This window comes from Myxocyprinus asiaticus, chromosome 20 (genome assembly GCF_019703515.2).
Source record: "Myxocyprinus asiaticus isolate MX2 ecotype Aquarium Trade chromosome 20, UBuf_Myxa_2, whole genome shotgun sequence".
In the NCBI taxonomy this organism is placed as follows: domain Eukaryota; kingdom Metazoa; phylum Chordata; class Actinopteri; order Cypriniformes; family Catostomidae; genus Myxocyprinus; species Myxocyprinus asiaticus.
In genome coordinates this window covers 14034687-14050303 of record NC_059363.1, presented here as the reverse complement: position 1 = coordinate 14050303, position 15617 = coordinate 14034687, and the positions used below count along the sequence as shown (strand labels likewise).

Sequence of the window (15617 nt, the reverse complement as noted above, 5' to 3'; positions counted from 1 at the left end):
GCATGTGAATAGTGTGTTTGTATGTGTACTGAGTGTTTTAATAGAGGTGGGGGGAAAATAGTACAGTGTAGGGCTGAATGATTTGGACAAAAAAGTGATTTGTGATAATGTTGAAAAATATTGCAATTACGATTTGAACTGCGATATGATTATTTACATCTAAAAAATTATGTCATGGGCAAACATACTACTACTGCCAGTTGAAATCACACTTAAGTCAACTTAAAAAGAACCAGACTAAACAAACTTAAGATTTGGATAGTAACTTTTAGCTGCTAAGCATATTTGGAATTATGAAAATTTGCAAATAGTGATACTAGAGCACTGTAAATATAACGTGCAAAGCTCATTAGCCTCACACATGCTGTGAGTATGTGTAACACTATAGAGAACAGCGCTGCACACATAGAGTAAGCACAATGAGCAGCGCATTCAGACTATTTATTTAAATTACAGCCCTTGCGGTTTGAAAATAACACTATGGGGCCCTATTATAAGAGTGTTAGCACTAAGCGCAGTGCTATGCCATAAGTCATAAGTGCAAAGTGGGCATGGCCATGAAGTTTTAGTATTTTCGTGAAAGAATGTGCTAAATCTAGGCACAAGTGGGTTTGGTGAAATTGCGCGTGCACGCAACGCAGCATCTGTGTCCTATTTTGTAGTCCATTCCCTGTGCTGTTTTTTGCAATATAAACAAAAACAGCACATTCATAATAAGTTGGTAGTGTAAATGGATGTATGTAATGAATTAGAATAATAGAAATATGGACACACTCTTGTATGCTTAGAAAGTGTTATTCTCATCAGGACTTGGATGAACGCTCCGTTAAATTATTGGGAATGTAAGTATTATTAATAATTTTCATCTACTGACACAAATTATGGCTAGTATTAACAATGATTGTATCGGCACGCGCTTCACTCCTACCGGTCAATTTTGATTTTGAATAAATACATTTATTTATTGAAACCAAAAAAAATTAAGCCAAAAATATTTCTTAATTCAAATTACAGTTCATATAAAGCAGACATTTAATCAAAATAACGAAATGGTAAAAACAAAAATCATATACCAAATCCAAACATTTTATCCTCTCCAACTTCTTTCACTGGCACCTTTTGCAGTGACATAAAAATCATTCTATGACAACAGGTGGAAAAATACCAATACAAATTAGATCATAAATACAATTGTAAATATAAACATAATAATAATAATTGAAAAATAAACCATGACCATACATTTTTGTTTTATCTGATTGTCAGGGACATAATTTGAGGTTCCACTATATTTTCAGAATTTGAACATGAACTTTATTACGACCTGCTGGTGGAAACTCCAAACTGCAAATGCAGCAACTGAGTTTTGACTTTGCACTAAAAACAGACCTGCTTTTGAAACGTCTCATCACACTGAACTATTTCGCAGAAAAATAGCAAATTGCACTTAGAATTAGAGCTCTTGCAAAATTGTAAAAGATGTAGTGCACGGTGTTAGAACTGTGCTTTGCACACTCACAAAAATAGAGCCCTATGTCATATCACGATTTCGATTTTATTTCGATTAATGGTTCTGCCCTAGCACAGTGTAATATTGCATTTTTTTTGTCAATGAATACACTGGTGCCAGGTGTGACTATTTACAATTTTCAAAGGGTTTCAATTTTTCATTTACGTGTATATATATATATATATAGAACAACATGCATTGCATCTGAAATTTGTCTGCAAGTTTGTTATCCTGATAAGCCAAATTATATTTACATTTACATTTATGCATTTGGCATACTATATGTATTCAAGGTTTTCAAGGGATACAATAGTTATTTTTTTGGAAATCAAACCCAAAACCATGGCATTGTTGACACCATGCTCTGCCAGTTGAGCTTCAGAAACACATTCAAAATGCAACAACAGCTACACATATTTTAGATGTCCCATTTTGAATTTAAATTGAGCATTTGACTTTGGTTTATATAGCACTGAAAAAGAGGAAGACTGTTGATATGAAACATGCATGCAAGTCATGTCAAATTAATTCCTGCTGTCCAATAAAAAAATATTAGTAAATCATAAATTGTAACACTAATGGTATCGAAATGGAAAAATCCTACATAATAATATGTTAGTCATGTTTTTTAGGTGGAACATCCCCTGCCCAGTGGGAAGATATCACTGGGACCACTCCACTCTCCTTTGTCACAGACTGTGTGTCCTTTACCACAAATGTGTCTGCCAGGTGAGACACACACACACACCCACTGTGGCTGATACCTGCTTCAGTATACTAATGAAAACTGTGTGTGATTCGGTACGAGAGAAAGAGAATCTTAGCTGATGTCAGAGTATACAGGTGCATCTCAATAAATTAGAATGTCGTGGAAAAGTTCATTTATTTCAGTAATTCAACTCAAATTGTGAAACTCGTGTATTAAATAAATTCAGTGCACACAGACTGAAGTAGTTTAAGTCTTTGGTTCTTTTAATTGTGATGATTTTGGCTCACAAATAACAAAAACCCACCAATTCACTATCTCAAAAAATTAGAATACATCATAAGACCAATAAAAAAAACATTTTTAGTGAATTGTTGGCCTTCTGGAAAGTATGTTCATTTACTGTATATGTACTCAATACTTGGTAGGGGCTCCTTTTGCTTTAATTACTGCCTCAATTCGGCGTGGCATGGAGGTGATCAGTTTGTGGCACTGCTGAGGTGGTATGGAAGCCCAGGTTTCTTTGACAGTGGCCTTCAGCTCATCTGCATTTTTTGGTCTCTTGTTTCTCATTTTCCTCTTGACAATACCCCATAGATTCTCTATGGGGTTCAGGTCTGGTGAGTTTGCTGGCCAGTCAAGCACACCAACACCATGGTCATTTAACCAACTTTTGGTGCTTTTGGCAGTGTGGGCAGGTGCCAAATCCTGCTGGAAAATGAAATCAGCATCTTTAAAAAGCTGGTCAGCAGAAGGAAGCATGAAGTGCTCCAAAATTTCTTGGTAAACGGGTGCAGTGACTTTGGTTTTCAAAAAACACAATGGACCAACACCAGCAGATGACATTGCACCCCAAATCATCACAGACTGTGGAAACTTAACACTGGACTTAAAGCAACTTGGGCTATGAGCTTCTCCACCCTTCCTCCAGACTCTAGGACCTTGGTTTCCAAATGAAATACAAAACTTGCTCTCGTCTGAAAAGAGGACTTTGGACCACTGGGCAACAGTCCAGTTCTTCTTCTCCTTAGCCCAGGTAAGATGCCTCTGACGTTGTCTGTGGTTCAGGAGTGGCTTAACAAGAGGAATACGACAACTGTAGCCAAATTCCTTGACATGTCTGTGTGTGGTGGCTCTTGATGCCTTGACCCCAGCCTCAGTCCATTCCTTGTGAAGTTCACCCAAATTCTTGAATCGATTTTGCTTGACAATCATAAGGCTGCGGTTCTCTCGGTTGGTTGTGCATCTTTTTCTTCCACACTTTTTCCTTCCACTCAACTTTCTGTTAACATGCTTGGATACAGCACTCTGTGAACAGCCAGCTTCTTTGGCAATGAATGTTTGTGGCTTACCCTCCTTGTGAAGGGTGTCAATGATTGTCATCTGGACAACTGTCAGATCAGCAGTCTTCCCCATGATTGTGTATCCTAGTGAACCAAACTGAGAGACCATTTTGAAGGCTCAGGAAACCTTTGCAGGTGTTTTGGGTTGATTAGCTGATTGGCATGTCACCATATTCTAATTTTTTGAGATAGTGAATTGGTGGGTTTTTGTTAAATGTGAGCCAAAATCATCACAATTAAAAGAACCAAAGACTTAAACTACTTCAGTCTGTGTGCACTGAATTTATTTAATACACGAGTTTCACAATTTGAATTGAATTACTGAAATAAATGAACTTTTCCACGACATTCTAATTTATTGAGATGCACCTGTATTAGATGCAGATTCATATCATATGCTTACTTTGGGCTGGAGGACAGAAGAGGATCTCTGTCCAAGATTAAATTATGTAATTCTAACCATGTTCATCTGCACGTCCACAACGTCATACACTGATTAAGCTCAAACACGACTGCTGACTGTTGCCTAGCAACAGCCACATACAGTATATGATCTGGAAATTCTGGAAATATGAAATAGTGAGTAGAGGAAGGTTCATATGAGTTCATTCAAGAAGTTGAAATAACCTTTCAGCTCTTTTACAAGAACAGACACCTTTTCTATAAACAGTGTTAGGGATCTGCTTAGCATTCTTATTAGAGTTTCACTGAATTACGTGAGTCACTGGTTTGTGATCATCAGTTCTTAAAGGAATGTTTCTGATTAAATACAACATAAGCTCTGTTACCTATTACCACAGTTTGTAAAATCAAAACACCATATATTGACAGTTACACAAAAGATTATGTTGCCCCGTAGACTTCCACTGTTAGTGGATTTCTGTTAATACATTTTTTGTTTACAACCAGTGACTATCTCTAATAGTTTATTGATGCCCTGTTTATGAATGAGGATGAAGTTAATTTTTTACCACAGCTCCTCAGTATAAACATTCAGTGTTTGTGTCAGTGTTGGAGACAGTATGGCTTAAGATTTTGTTTCCAAAACTATTCTATTATGTAAACTTTTTAGAACCAAGACCAAACTCTTCGTCCCATGGAATTGTAACAGAGTTAGTAAATATTTGTAAAATGTGAAGAATTTTCCTTACTGTTGGGAATTTTCTTCCTCTCCTCTCTTTCCTGTAGATTTTGGTTGGCAGATTGTCAGCAGATCAGTGAGACGGTGGGTTTAGCATCTCAGTTGTATCGAGAGCTGATCAGTGTTCCATACCTGGCCAAATTTGTGGTGTTCGCTAAAATGATCGACCCTGTCGAGTCCCGACTGCGTTGCTTCTGTATGACTGATGACAAAGCGGACAAAACTCTGGAGCAGCAGGAGAACTTTGAAGAGGTGGCCAGGAGCAAAGACATTGAGGTGTGCAGTTGTAACAAACAAGCACAAACCTACATACACATGCACATAAATAATTAAAGATGAACATACTCTCAGCATTTGGAAACAGTGTGTTGTGAGTTTGTGAAAACATGACATAACAAAACATGTTTTCTCTCTAATGCAGAACCCATATTCATATACACCCATACATTCACATTCTTCCATAATCCAAAACCGTAATCCCTTCCTTATCATTCATTGACACTATGACAGAAGTAAACATAATAATAGTTATGATTTGTGTCTTGTTTCTTTGACAGATTCTGGAGGGCAAGCCCATTCATGTAGAATGTTATGGCAACATCTCTCCTCTGACAAAGAGTGGTCAGCAACTCATCTTCAGCTTCTATGCCTTCAAAGAGAACCGGCTCCCATTCAACATCAAGGTTTGATAGCTCAGAGTTATTCATTAATCCATCGTAATTCCTCCAGTTATTAAAGATTTACACACAGATTTCCAATGATTTTGTATAATCCAGTTAATTAATTATACAGTAAAAAATCAGGTAGTTTACACAAGTAATTGTGAATTAGCACATAAGTGTGTGAGGACGGAATGTGACTCTGTGTACATCAGATATTCAGATTTGCATTCATTGTGTTTTTTTCATAATGCATATAGAAATGGTTGTTCTTTTGTACTACAGGTCAGAGACATGGGTCAGGAACCTTGTGGGAGAATCTCTTTCCTCCGAGAGCCCAAAACCACTACAGGCCTACCACAGAGTGCAATTTGCAACCTCAATTTTACACTGCCAACACACAGGAAGGTAAAATAAATACATTCAGTGATATCTCTAATGTTATCAAGAGCCTTCAACTGAAATTAAACTTGTCACAGAGCTATTTCTGTTGCTTCTGTAGCTGTAACTTCATTTTGCCTTGCTTTTTGTCTTGCTCTCTCTTAACCTGTCTCCCTTCATGTGTTTGCATTTTCTACCATTTACTGTCCTGTCTCTGCTCCTCTTCTCTGACCCTCTTGCCTCAACCCATCATCCTTGGCTGCTGCTGCTCCATTATTTATTACTGCAATGCATCATTTTAGGAAATGGAGTCGGATCCTGATGATGAGGTAAATATGACATAACTTGTCCACCTTAGCCTTTAGTGTGGTGCTTATGTAATCATGTGCTTATTTATGTTTGTAGCTCTCCTATTGGCTAAAATCAGCCAAAGGCATGTATTTCTGTGTTGATCAGTGGATTTATACTGTTATTTTTGGGCTTGGTATTAAAATTATTTGCTTATCTCTTTGCTGTATTTTTACATTTATTTTACAAGTGAAAGTTATGCAGTTTCACTGGAAAATACCAACTTTTTACATTGTTAGGAAATGGGCTGTGTTTATCTAGTTGACCCTCACATAGGGGACCACATTTCAGTTTGATATGTAGTACATCATAAACAGACCAAAAACTTAAAGGGACTTCAAGACTTTAGAACATATCTTAAATGAAATGCACCATATCAAATAATACCTTTAAAAGATACCCTGTAAAAAATAAGGACCTACATTAATACAATGTTTTTAAAACAATCATTAAAGTTAAAATAAAATGTGTTAATTAGCTGCTTAAAAAGATTATTGTCCTACAGTTTAGTAATTTTGTTCTCACATAGGGTTTTTAACTTTTGTGTTATTACAGAATGACAAAGATCGACGACATACCTTTGCCTCATTAGCATTGCGAAAGCGCTACAGCTATCTGGCTGACCCAGCATCCAGTGAGTCTTATTTTTTTTTATTCATGAAACATCACCTCTACATTAATGACATGGTCAAAGCATAACAAATTCTGTTACATTTGATAAAGACTAATAATCTCATATCTTGCCATTTTTAAATACAGAAGTGCCAGATTGAAATGTTCTGTGTACATAAGACATTGACAACTACATTGTTTGCTTGCTTCTTTGCCTCTTCAGATTATTTTTCTTAATCATGTGGTTTTGGTGTGGTGTTTGTTGTTTTTATTGTTCCACATTTCATATCATTTGCTACCACAGTTTGTGTTTTGCCTGTTGTGTTTTTGAATAAACCCATTTTTGTGTCATTGTCATTATTGTTTCCAGTGGAATTGTTTTTCACAGTTTATTTTATTTTACTTTCATAGTTGCTCATGATGAAAGACCAGAGAATTCAATACTATTTTTACATTTTTTTTATTTATTTTTTTATAATGTTAGTTGTTTAATTGGTTGAAACTGGACATATTGTAATTGGACTCATTTATCTGTATGTTTTCATTTGAAAGGGAATAGACAACTTAAAGGAATAGTTCACCCACAAATTAAAATGTTGTCTTTTAACAATCCTGTTGTTTGAAGCCCCTATGACTTTCTTTTTTCTGTGGAACACAAAAGATGTTAGGCAGAACAACAGCCTAAGTCACCATTCACTTTCCTTAAATGGTAAAAAGATGCAATGAAAGTGAATGCTGACTGAGACCAACACACTGTCTACATCTCCTTTTGTGTTCCACAAAACAAATAAAATCATATGGGTTTGTAACAGCATGAGTTTGAGTAAATGATTACAGAATTGAAATTTTTGGGTGAACTATCCCTGTAAGTTTTTGGCTGCTGTATATACAATGTGTGTGTGTGTGTGTGTGTGTGTGTGTACATATATATATGTACACACACACACACACACACACACTACCGGTCAAAAGTTTTGAAACACTCATTCTTTATTATATTTTTTTTTCTTCACATTTTAGAATAATAGTAAAGTCATCAAAACTGTGGAATAACATAAATGGAACTATGGAAATTATGTTGTGACTAAACAAAATCCAAAATAAATAAAAACTTTGTTAAATTTTAGCATCTTCAAAGTAGTCACCCTTTGCCTAGAATTTGCAGACATGTACTCTTGACATTTTCTCAACCAACTTCTTGAGGTATCACCCTGGGATGCTTTTTAAACAGTATTGAAGGAGTTCCCATCTATGTTGGGCACTTATTGGCTGCTTTTCTTTATTATTTGGTCCAAGTCATCAATTTCAAAAACTTTTTTTTATTTTATTAAATTTTAGTTTTATAATGAAATAAATTAATATGGTGGCACAATTATATTTTTGTCTACAAAACTAATTTCAAACATTTAAGCATACACCTTCAGATCAAAAGATTTTTAAGATCGTGAGAAACATTTCAAGTGTTTCAAAACTTTTGACTGGTAGTGTATGTATATATATATATATATATATATATATATATATATATATATATATATATATATAATTTTATGTGTACCCCCATGTGCCTCAAGCAAAGATTACATTTTGTTTTATTTTTTGTTTGTTTCACATAGTTTTTCATTGTCAGACACTGCCACAGTTTCAGCATTTCCATCTGCTGTTCATCAGATTTCTCCTCTGACTAAGTTTTTTCTTGTTTCTCTTCTCTCTTTTTAACTGTTTCCGTTTTCTTTGTTATATTTATTAATTTGATTATGTTAGAAACAGCTGAAAGAGGCCATAACACCACTCCAAAAACCACGCCGCAGCCTTCTGGCAACGCTTACAAGCCTGTCCTTACGACGCGCTCCTACCAGGCCTGGGCAACAAGCTCTCCTGTCAATGTGCCTGGCCTGGCCAAGTCTGGATTTGGCTCTCTCTCCAGCTCCTCATCTAATACCCCCTCAGCCTCTCCACTGAGGTCGGTGTGGTCTGTGAACTCCGTTTCTCCTATCAAATCCATCATTGGAGGTTCACCAGCATCTTCCATCAAATCTACCAGCGATGTTGCATCACCAATTCGATCTTACAGAACCATCTCCTCACCCATAAAGACTGTGGTTCAAGGTGCCCAGTACCCAGTCCAAGCTTCTCCTACCCTTCTTTCCTGTCCAGGGAAAAGTGTCCCTGATCCAGTCTCAGTTAAAGGCCTGGCAGGCCTGTCAGCCAGGACCTCTCCAGTACCATCTGGAGGGACCTTGCTGGAAAGATCCTCCATTGCTATAACCCCTCCAGCCTCACCCAAGTCTTCTCTAAACATGTACAGCTCAAATTTGCCCTATAAGTCTGTTCCAACATCAAACCCTCCAGCAACCAGCTCCCCCATTAAAACTGTCCCAGGCTTCTCCTCTATTAGAACCAGTGCTGATGCTTCTGGCTCTGCTAAAGGATTCCTGTCATCCCTCTCCTCACCATTGAAATCTGCCTCAGCCACAACAGCAGCTGCCCTGATCAATGGAACTGTTTCCCCGAACAAATATCGCTCCTCCTTGCCAACAACTCATCTTACTAGCACACTGCAGGAAAGGATTCAAGCCACAACAAATGCAGCAACAACAAGCGTGAATGCTGCCTTTGATGAAGTAGAAAAAACATTTAATTCCTGCTCAGCTGGCTATGGCACTCTGAAGTCAATGTCCTCCACTCCCTCATCCTCTTACCAGTCTATCCGTTCTTCTGCATCCAGCTCATTGTATGCCTCCCTCAGATCTCCCCCCAACTCTGCCACTTCAGTAACTTCCAGCACTATAACAGTACCTGTCTATTCCATTATAAATGTCTTACCAGAACACCAGTTTAAAAAGCTCCCTGAAGTCTCTAAATCAACAGCTGCTCTCCTTTCCCCAAGGAAGGCCATGCCCCAAGAGGTTAATGCCCAGACACAGTGCTCTTTTGCCAGAACTCTGTCCCCTGTCAAAACTTCCCTGTACAAGTCCCCAGGAATGCTAAAATCTGCTACCTCTTCATCACCTCTGTCAAACAGCCAGGAGATACTGAAAGATGTGGCTGAAATGAAGGAGGACTTAATCAGAATGTCTGCCCTTCTGCAAACTGATGCAAATTCAACCTCTAAAGGTTATCAGTCTGACACTAAAGAACATAAAGTGGAGGATGAGGAGCCTTACAAGATTGTGGAGAAAGTCAAACAAGATCTAGTCAAAGTCAGTGAAATTCTTAGCAAGGATGTTTTGAGAGAGAGTGAGGCAAACATTAAAAACAGCAAGATAGAAGATGTCCTGGAGAATGACATTGATGATAATCCACAAAATGAATGGAGATGCCCACCTCGATATGAATCATTAGCCCCTCAAGTCAAAACAAAATCAGTTTCTGACAGAGATTTTAACCTTGCAAAAGTTGTTGACTACCTAACCAATGACATTGGCACAAGCTCTCTTTCAAAAATAGCAGAGGCTAAACAAAGGACAGAAGAAGCAAGAAAAGAAGGAGAGGAGAAACAAAAACGGGTCCTAAAACCTGCAATAGCTTTACAGGAACACAAGCTCAAAATGCCTCCAATGAATATGCGTCCCTCTCCTTCAGAGAAAGAACTTTCAAAGCTAGCTGATGCATTGTTTGGCCCTGAAATAGCACTGGACTCTCCAGATGATGTCTCCCATGACCAAGACAAGAGTCCACTCTCAGACAGCGGGTTTGAGACTCGTAGTGAGAGAACTCCCTCGGCCCCACAAAGTGCAGAAGGTATGGGCCCCAAAGGCCTCTTTCAGGAGATTCCTCCAGTCATCACTGAAACACGCACTGAGGTTGTACATGTTATACGAAGCTATGAGCCTTCAGATGATCCTAAGGAGCCAGTATTGGAGGAGCCTAAGATGTCAAAACCTCTGTGGGGTGCTGATGCTGAGCCCCGATCACCAGGCGGGTCTATTAAGGAAAGAGTGAAAGCTTACCAAGCTAGAGTCAATGCAGAGGATGATGTGATGGGCAAAGGAATGCGGGTCAAAGAGGAAACTCACATAACAACAACTACAAGAATGGTATACCACAAACCTCCCGCTAAAGAGGCTGGACCTGAAAGAATGGAGGAGACCATGTCTGTACGAGACATAATGAAGGCCTTCCAGTCTGGGAAGGATCCATCCAGGGAGTTAACAGGCCTGTTTGAGCACAAAAGAAGCAATGAAGGGACAGAGCCTTCTTTTAGGCCTGTAGACCCAATACCAAAAGTTGAGCGCATCATTGAGGTTCACATTGAGAAAGGCAATAAAGCTGAACCAACTGAAGTAATTATAAGAGAAACAAAAAATCACCCAGAGAAAGAAATGTACATATATCAAGGCAACAGTGACATAAAAGAACTGCAAAATAGGATCGGCAATGAGCAACACGACAACATAGAACCTGAGGAATCACTTCCTTGTTATCTGGACTCCAGAGTACATATGCCTGTCTCTTTGATGGATGATAAGACCCTGAAATTGCTTAGTCAACAGTCAGTTGAGTATCATGATGATGAGTCATCTGAAACGAGGGGAGAGTCATGCAAATTTGCGGAGAAAATGTTCCTCTCAGAAAAATTTGACTCGTCCCATTCAGACTCAGATGAATCTGTGATTGACAGGTCTCGTTACTATGGTGAGGGAACACAAGGTGGCTCACTTAGAGAATTTATGTTAAAGACTGATAGGTCAGGTAGGTCATCAGAAGATGAAAGTTATGACAAACTCACTCTATTGCAGTATGCCTCTGATCCTGATAGTCCAAAAAAGTCTATCTGGATGAAAGTTTCTGAAGACAGACAGAGTAAAAACAGAGAGAAGCATAAATATGAGGACAGAGTAGATAGAACTGTAAAAGAGGCTGAGGAAAAACTAAGTGAAGTCTCACAGTTCTTTCGTGATAAAACTGAGAAACTGAACGATGAGCTTCAGTCCCCTGAGAAGAAGCATCGCAGGCAAGATGCAAGAGAGACTCGTTCTGGGCCTAGCTCAACTTGCAGTAGCCCAGAGAGGTCAGTGCACAAGAATGGAGTGACTGGAGAGGACTGGAGCAGAGACAGGTTTAGGGATAAGTACGGTTCTCATGACAGAAAATGTGCCAGCCTACCAAGCAGCCCTGAAAGGCGGGTTTTGCTTCAATACAGTGATGACCCAAAAAGGGGGGACTGCTCATCCGGAAGCAGTGCAAGTGAATCCTCTAAATATTTCCAACCCTCAACATCTAAAGTTAGCTCAGTCAGAATGAAATTTGAATCAGAGGCCCAGAAACAAGATAAAGGGGGTCAGTGGGGTCAAACGTCAGGATCCCCAGTGAGAAAGCTGCAGGAAAGTAAACTGCCTGTTTATCAAGTTTTTGCTGGGGGGAATCTCCCTAAGTCAACAGAGTTGTCTGAAAGTGAGAGAAGCTCTAAGAAAGATGGAAACAGACAGAAAAATAGATCAGATATCTCTTCACCAAAACATCACCAAAATGTATATAGCAAAGAAGAAGTTGTCAGCGAAGACAGGAAAATAGTAAAAACCTGGGAAAATCATGGCAATGGGCAACTAAAACCTCATAAAACAAAGCACACCCATACCCTAGAGCATGATAAGCAAAAGGATGACTCACAGAATGAGCAACACTCATTCAGAAATGGAAACACCACAAAGGAAGAAACAACTAAAAAGATCATTTATACAGAGCTGGTAATTCAAGAAAAATCTAGTAATACTGAAAAAAGCAATGGTGCTCTAAAAAAAAACTTGGAATCACAAATTCCTGTAAGGGTCTCATCTAGTTTTATAGACCATCATCAAAATAGCACTTTAAATTTAGATTATTCCACAAAATCTGAAAGAACAGGGTCTCACTTAGGCAGAAACACAAAAACTATTTCTGGTGCTAACAAATCACCTAGTGATGTGTCCTCAGTAATGAACTCAGATTCCAACAGGCAGATTGCTAATTTAGTGTGTAATGGTGTTGATGCTAACCAAGTTGATTATATTGAACAAGTGACCCCAGGTGTCACTGCAAACATTAAACCTCTCCCAGTTTATGTCAGCATTCAAGTAGGTAAACAGTATGAGAACGAGACTGCTACTGGGCAACTGAGCACTTACAAGAAAGTAGTAAGCCATGAGAGCCGGACAGTACATGACACACGCGGAGCATTCTATACTATCAAACAGAAACAGCCACCATCCCCACAGGGCAGCCCTGAAGATGACACACTAGAGCAGGTAACGTTTATGGACAGTTCAGGAAAAAGTCAGGTAACACCTGAGACGCCTACCTCTGAGGAGGTCAGCTACGACCTGAACTCCAGAGCTCCTGACTCCATCATTGGTTCCATGACTGGAATGCCTAGCCCAATCCCAGAGGAGTCAGAGGAAGAGGAGCAGCCAAAGACATTCATTTTCAAGGAATTACCAGCAGATAAAACCAAACCCAACACCCAATCATCAGAGCCTTCAAAAAGAAAACAAGACTCATCTGGAAAAAGGTCAAAAGACAAGCGCATAGCTTACATTGAGTTCCCACCACCACCACCTTTAGAAAGTGAGCAAGCTAACTTTGAAAAGAAGGGGTCATGCCCTTCCTCTGAAGCAGAAACCGAGATGATGGAGGTAAACCTCCAAGAGGAGCATGACAGGCATTTCCTTGCGGAGCCAATAATCAGAGTTCAGCCTCCCTCCCCTCTCCCTCCTGGAGCTGACAACAGTGACTCTAGTGATGATGAATCAGTTTTTCAGCCTGCCCCCCTCAAAAAATACACCTTCAAAATGACTGAGGAGGGTGAGAAACATGTCAACCCTAGAAAACCAGAGAGAAACAGCTCACACCAGGACTCAGGCATCAATGACATTTTAAAAGGAGAAGAGGTAGAATGTGAACAGAATGGAAATGATCAGTCTATCAGTGATTGTTCTATAGCAACAACTGCTGAATTTTCCCATGATACAGATGCTACTGAGATAGATTCTCTTGATGGGTATGACCTACAAGATGAGGACGATGGGCTGAGTGACCCTAAAACATCAAGCCTATCAAATGAGGGAAAAGCAGGTGATCGTTCCTTTAGCCAGAGCAAACTTGAAGTGATTGAAGAGGAGAGCACTCAAAATGAGGAATCAGGGGAAAAGGAAAAAACTAAAAGATCATCTGGGAAAAAATTAGACAATGGGAAAGATCAGGAGAAAATATATTCCTTGGAGGGAAGACACCCTGATAGACAAGGTTTTACAGAAAATTATTTTAACTGCCAATTAGAGGAGGGCATAAACACTACCTTTAAAACTGTGACCACTAAAGGCTTAGATTTTGATCCGTGGTCTGGTAAAGTGGAAGAGGAGGGAGCGTTTGAGACTAAAAACAAAGATGAAGATCCAAAACCCTGTGCTTTGTCAGTGGATGACAAATCACAAGCAACCACGCCGGATACCACTCCAGCAAGAACCCCAACAGATGAGAGTACCCCAACTAGTGAGCCCAACCCTTTCCCCTTCCACGAGGGCAAGATGTTTGAGATGACCCGCAGTGGTGCTATTGACATGAGCAAGAGGGACTTTGTTGAAGAGAGACTTCAGTTTTTCCAGATTGGTGAGCATACTTCAGATGGGCAGTCAGGGGACAAGGGGAAAGGGGGCAGGAATGCAGGGGTAGTTGCCTCTCACTCAAAGGCAGGGGAAAGAGCTGTAGAGGGGAAGGTAGAGGCAACCACAGACATAACACCATCCAGAGGCTGCACAGCCCAGGGCAGCACTGATTGCCTGGACGCACCTCCATCCGCTGACACCACCTCATGCACTGTCACAACCTCCAAGGTCGACCCCAAATTACGCACCCCCATTAAGATGGGCATCGCTGCTTCCATTACTATAAAGAAAGACACTGGCTCAGCTGAACTGACTGATGTTAAGGCTGAGTCTTCAGACAGTCAGATGGTGGATTACATTAGCATGGAGTCACAATTAGCAGAGAGTCACTTTGATAACCGGTGCACTGACACTTCCCCAACTGGCAGGAAAGATTACCCCTCAGAAAACTGCAATAACAACAATAATTTAGAGTCATCCAATGTCCAGGCCAACTACATCCAGTGTGGTAGTGTAGTATTCAATTTGCAATCATCTTCCGAACCCACTTTACAGAAAGCTAGTAGAATAGAGGCTCAGTTCTGTAAGGAGTCTGTTGAGAGAGCAGAGCAATCTAGCACTCAGAGTCAACAGAGTAAAATGGTCTTAGAGAACAGGCACCTCAAGTCCAGGCTCCCAGTCAAGGCAACAGGGTTCAGTTTTAACACACACAATTCAGGAAAGCACAAACCTCAGCAGGTTGTTAGGCCAGAGGCAAGGAAAGTGGATCTTACTCCCATAGCGACTGAGCCCAAATCTAGGATTCCCATAAAGGACGTCAAAAAGAATTGTGCAGGAAACTCAGCTGTTACGGCTCAGGTTGTTCCAAGGTCAAATAAGCCCATCGAGTCAGAGAGATCAGTCAGACCGGTAGTTCCTTCAAGGCTGCCATTCAAAGACAGGGTATCTAGTGGTTCAGAGGCAGGTAAAGCCAACCTTAGTGAAGTGTGTAGGCAGTCTATTGAGTTCTTAAAGAATGTTAGCGGTGAAGCAATAAAGGTGGCCGAACGACTTTCAGACGAGGAGAAACAGACGCAGGGAGAGCAGTCGGAGGAGGACAGCAGCACATCACGAAGCACCTCAATATCGGACCCCTCTCAGTCCCAGCACTCCCTCTCCACTGGCTCCTCCCGAGGGGTCACACCCTCTAGGATAAAGGTCACAAGGGCGGCGGGCAGTGAGAGACGGAGGAGTAGGCGGACTGGAGGAGGGAAGGAGGGCAATAAGAATGAAGGGGCCCGCAGGTCGCCCCCCGTCGCGGAGATCAAGCCTAGTTTGTAAAACTTTATTGAAAA

At 40.0% G+C, this 15617-nt stretch overlaps 1 protein-coding gene across 1 annotated transcript in view; it reads left to right on the top strand.

Annotated features, from left to right (window-relative positions):
• LOC127411381 (ankyrin-3-like) overlaps positions 1-15617 on the top strand; it is a 155598-nt gene that overhangs the window by 124260 nt on the left and 15721 nt on the right. Inside the window, 7 exon segments of the mRNA XM_051646906.1 lie at positions 2143-2239; positions 4748-4976; positions 5258-5383; positions 5645-5767; positions 6043-6069; positions 6644-6722; positions 8465-15595. Coding sequence (XP_051502866.1) covers positions 2143-2239; positions 4748-4976; positions 5258-5383; positions 5645-5767; positions 6043-6069; positions 6644-6722; positions 8465-15595 — 7812 coding nt within the window.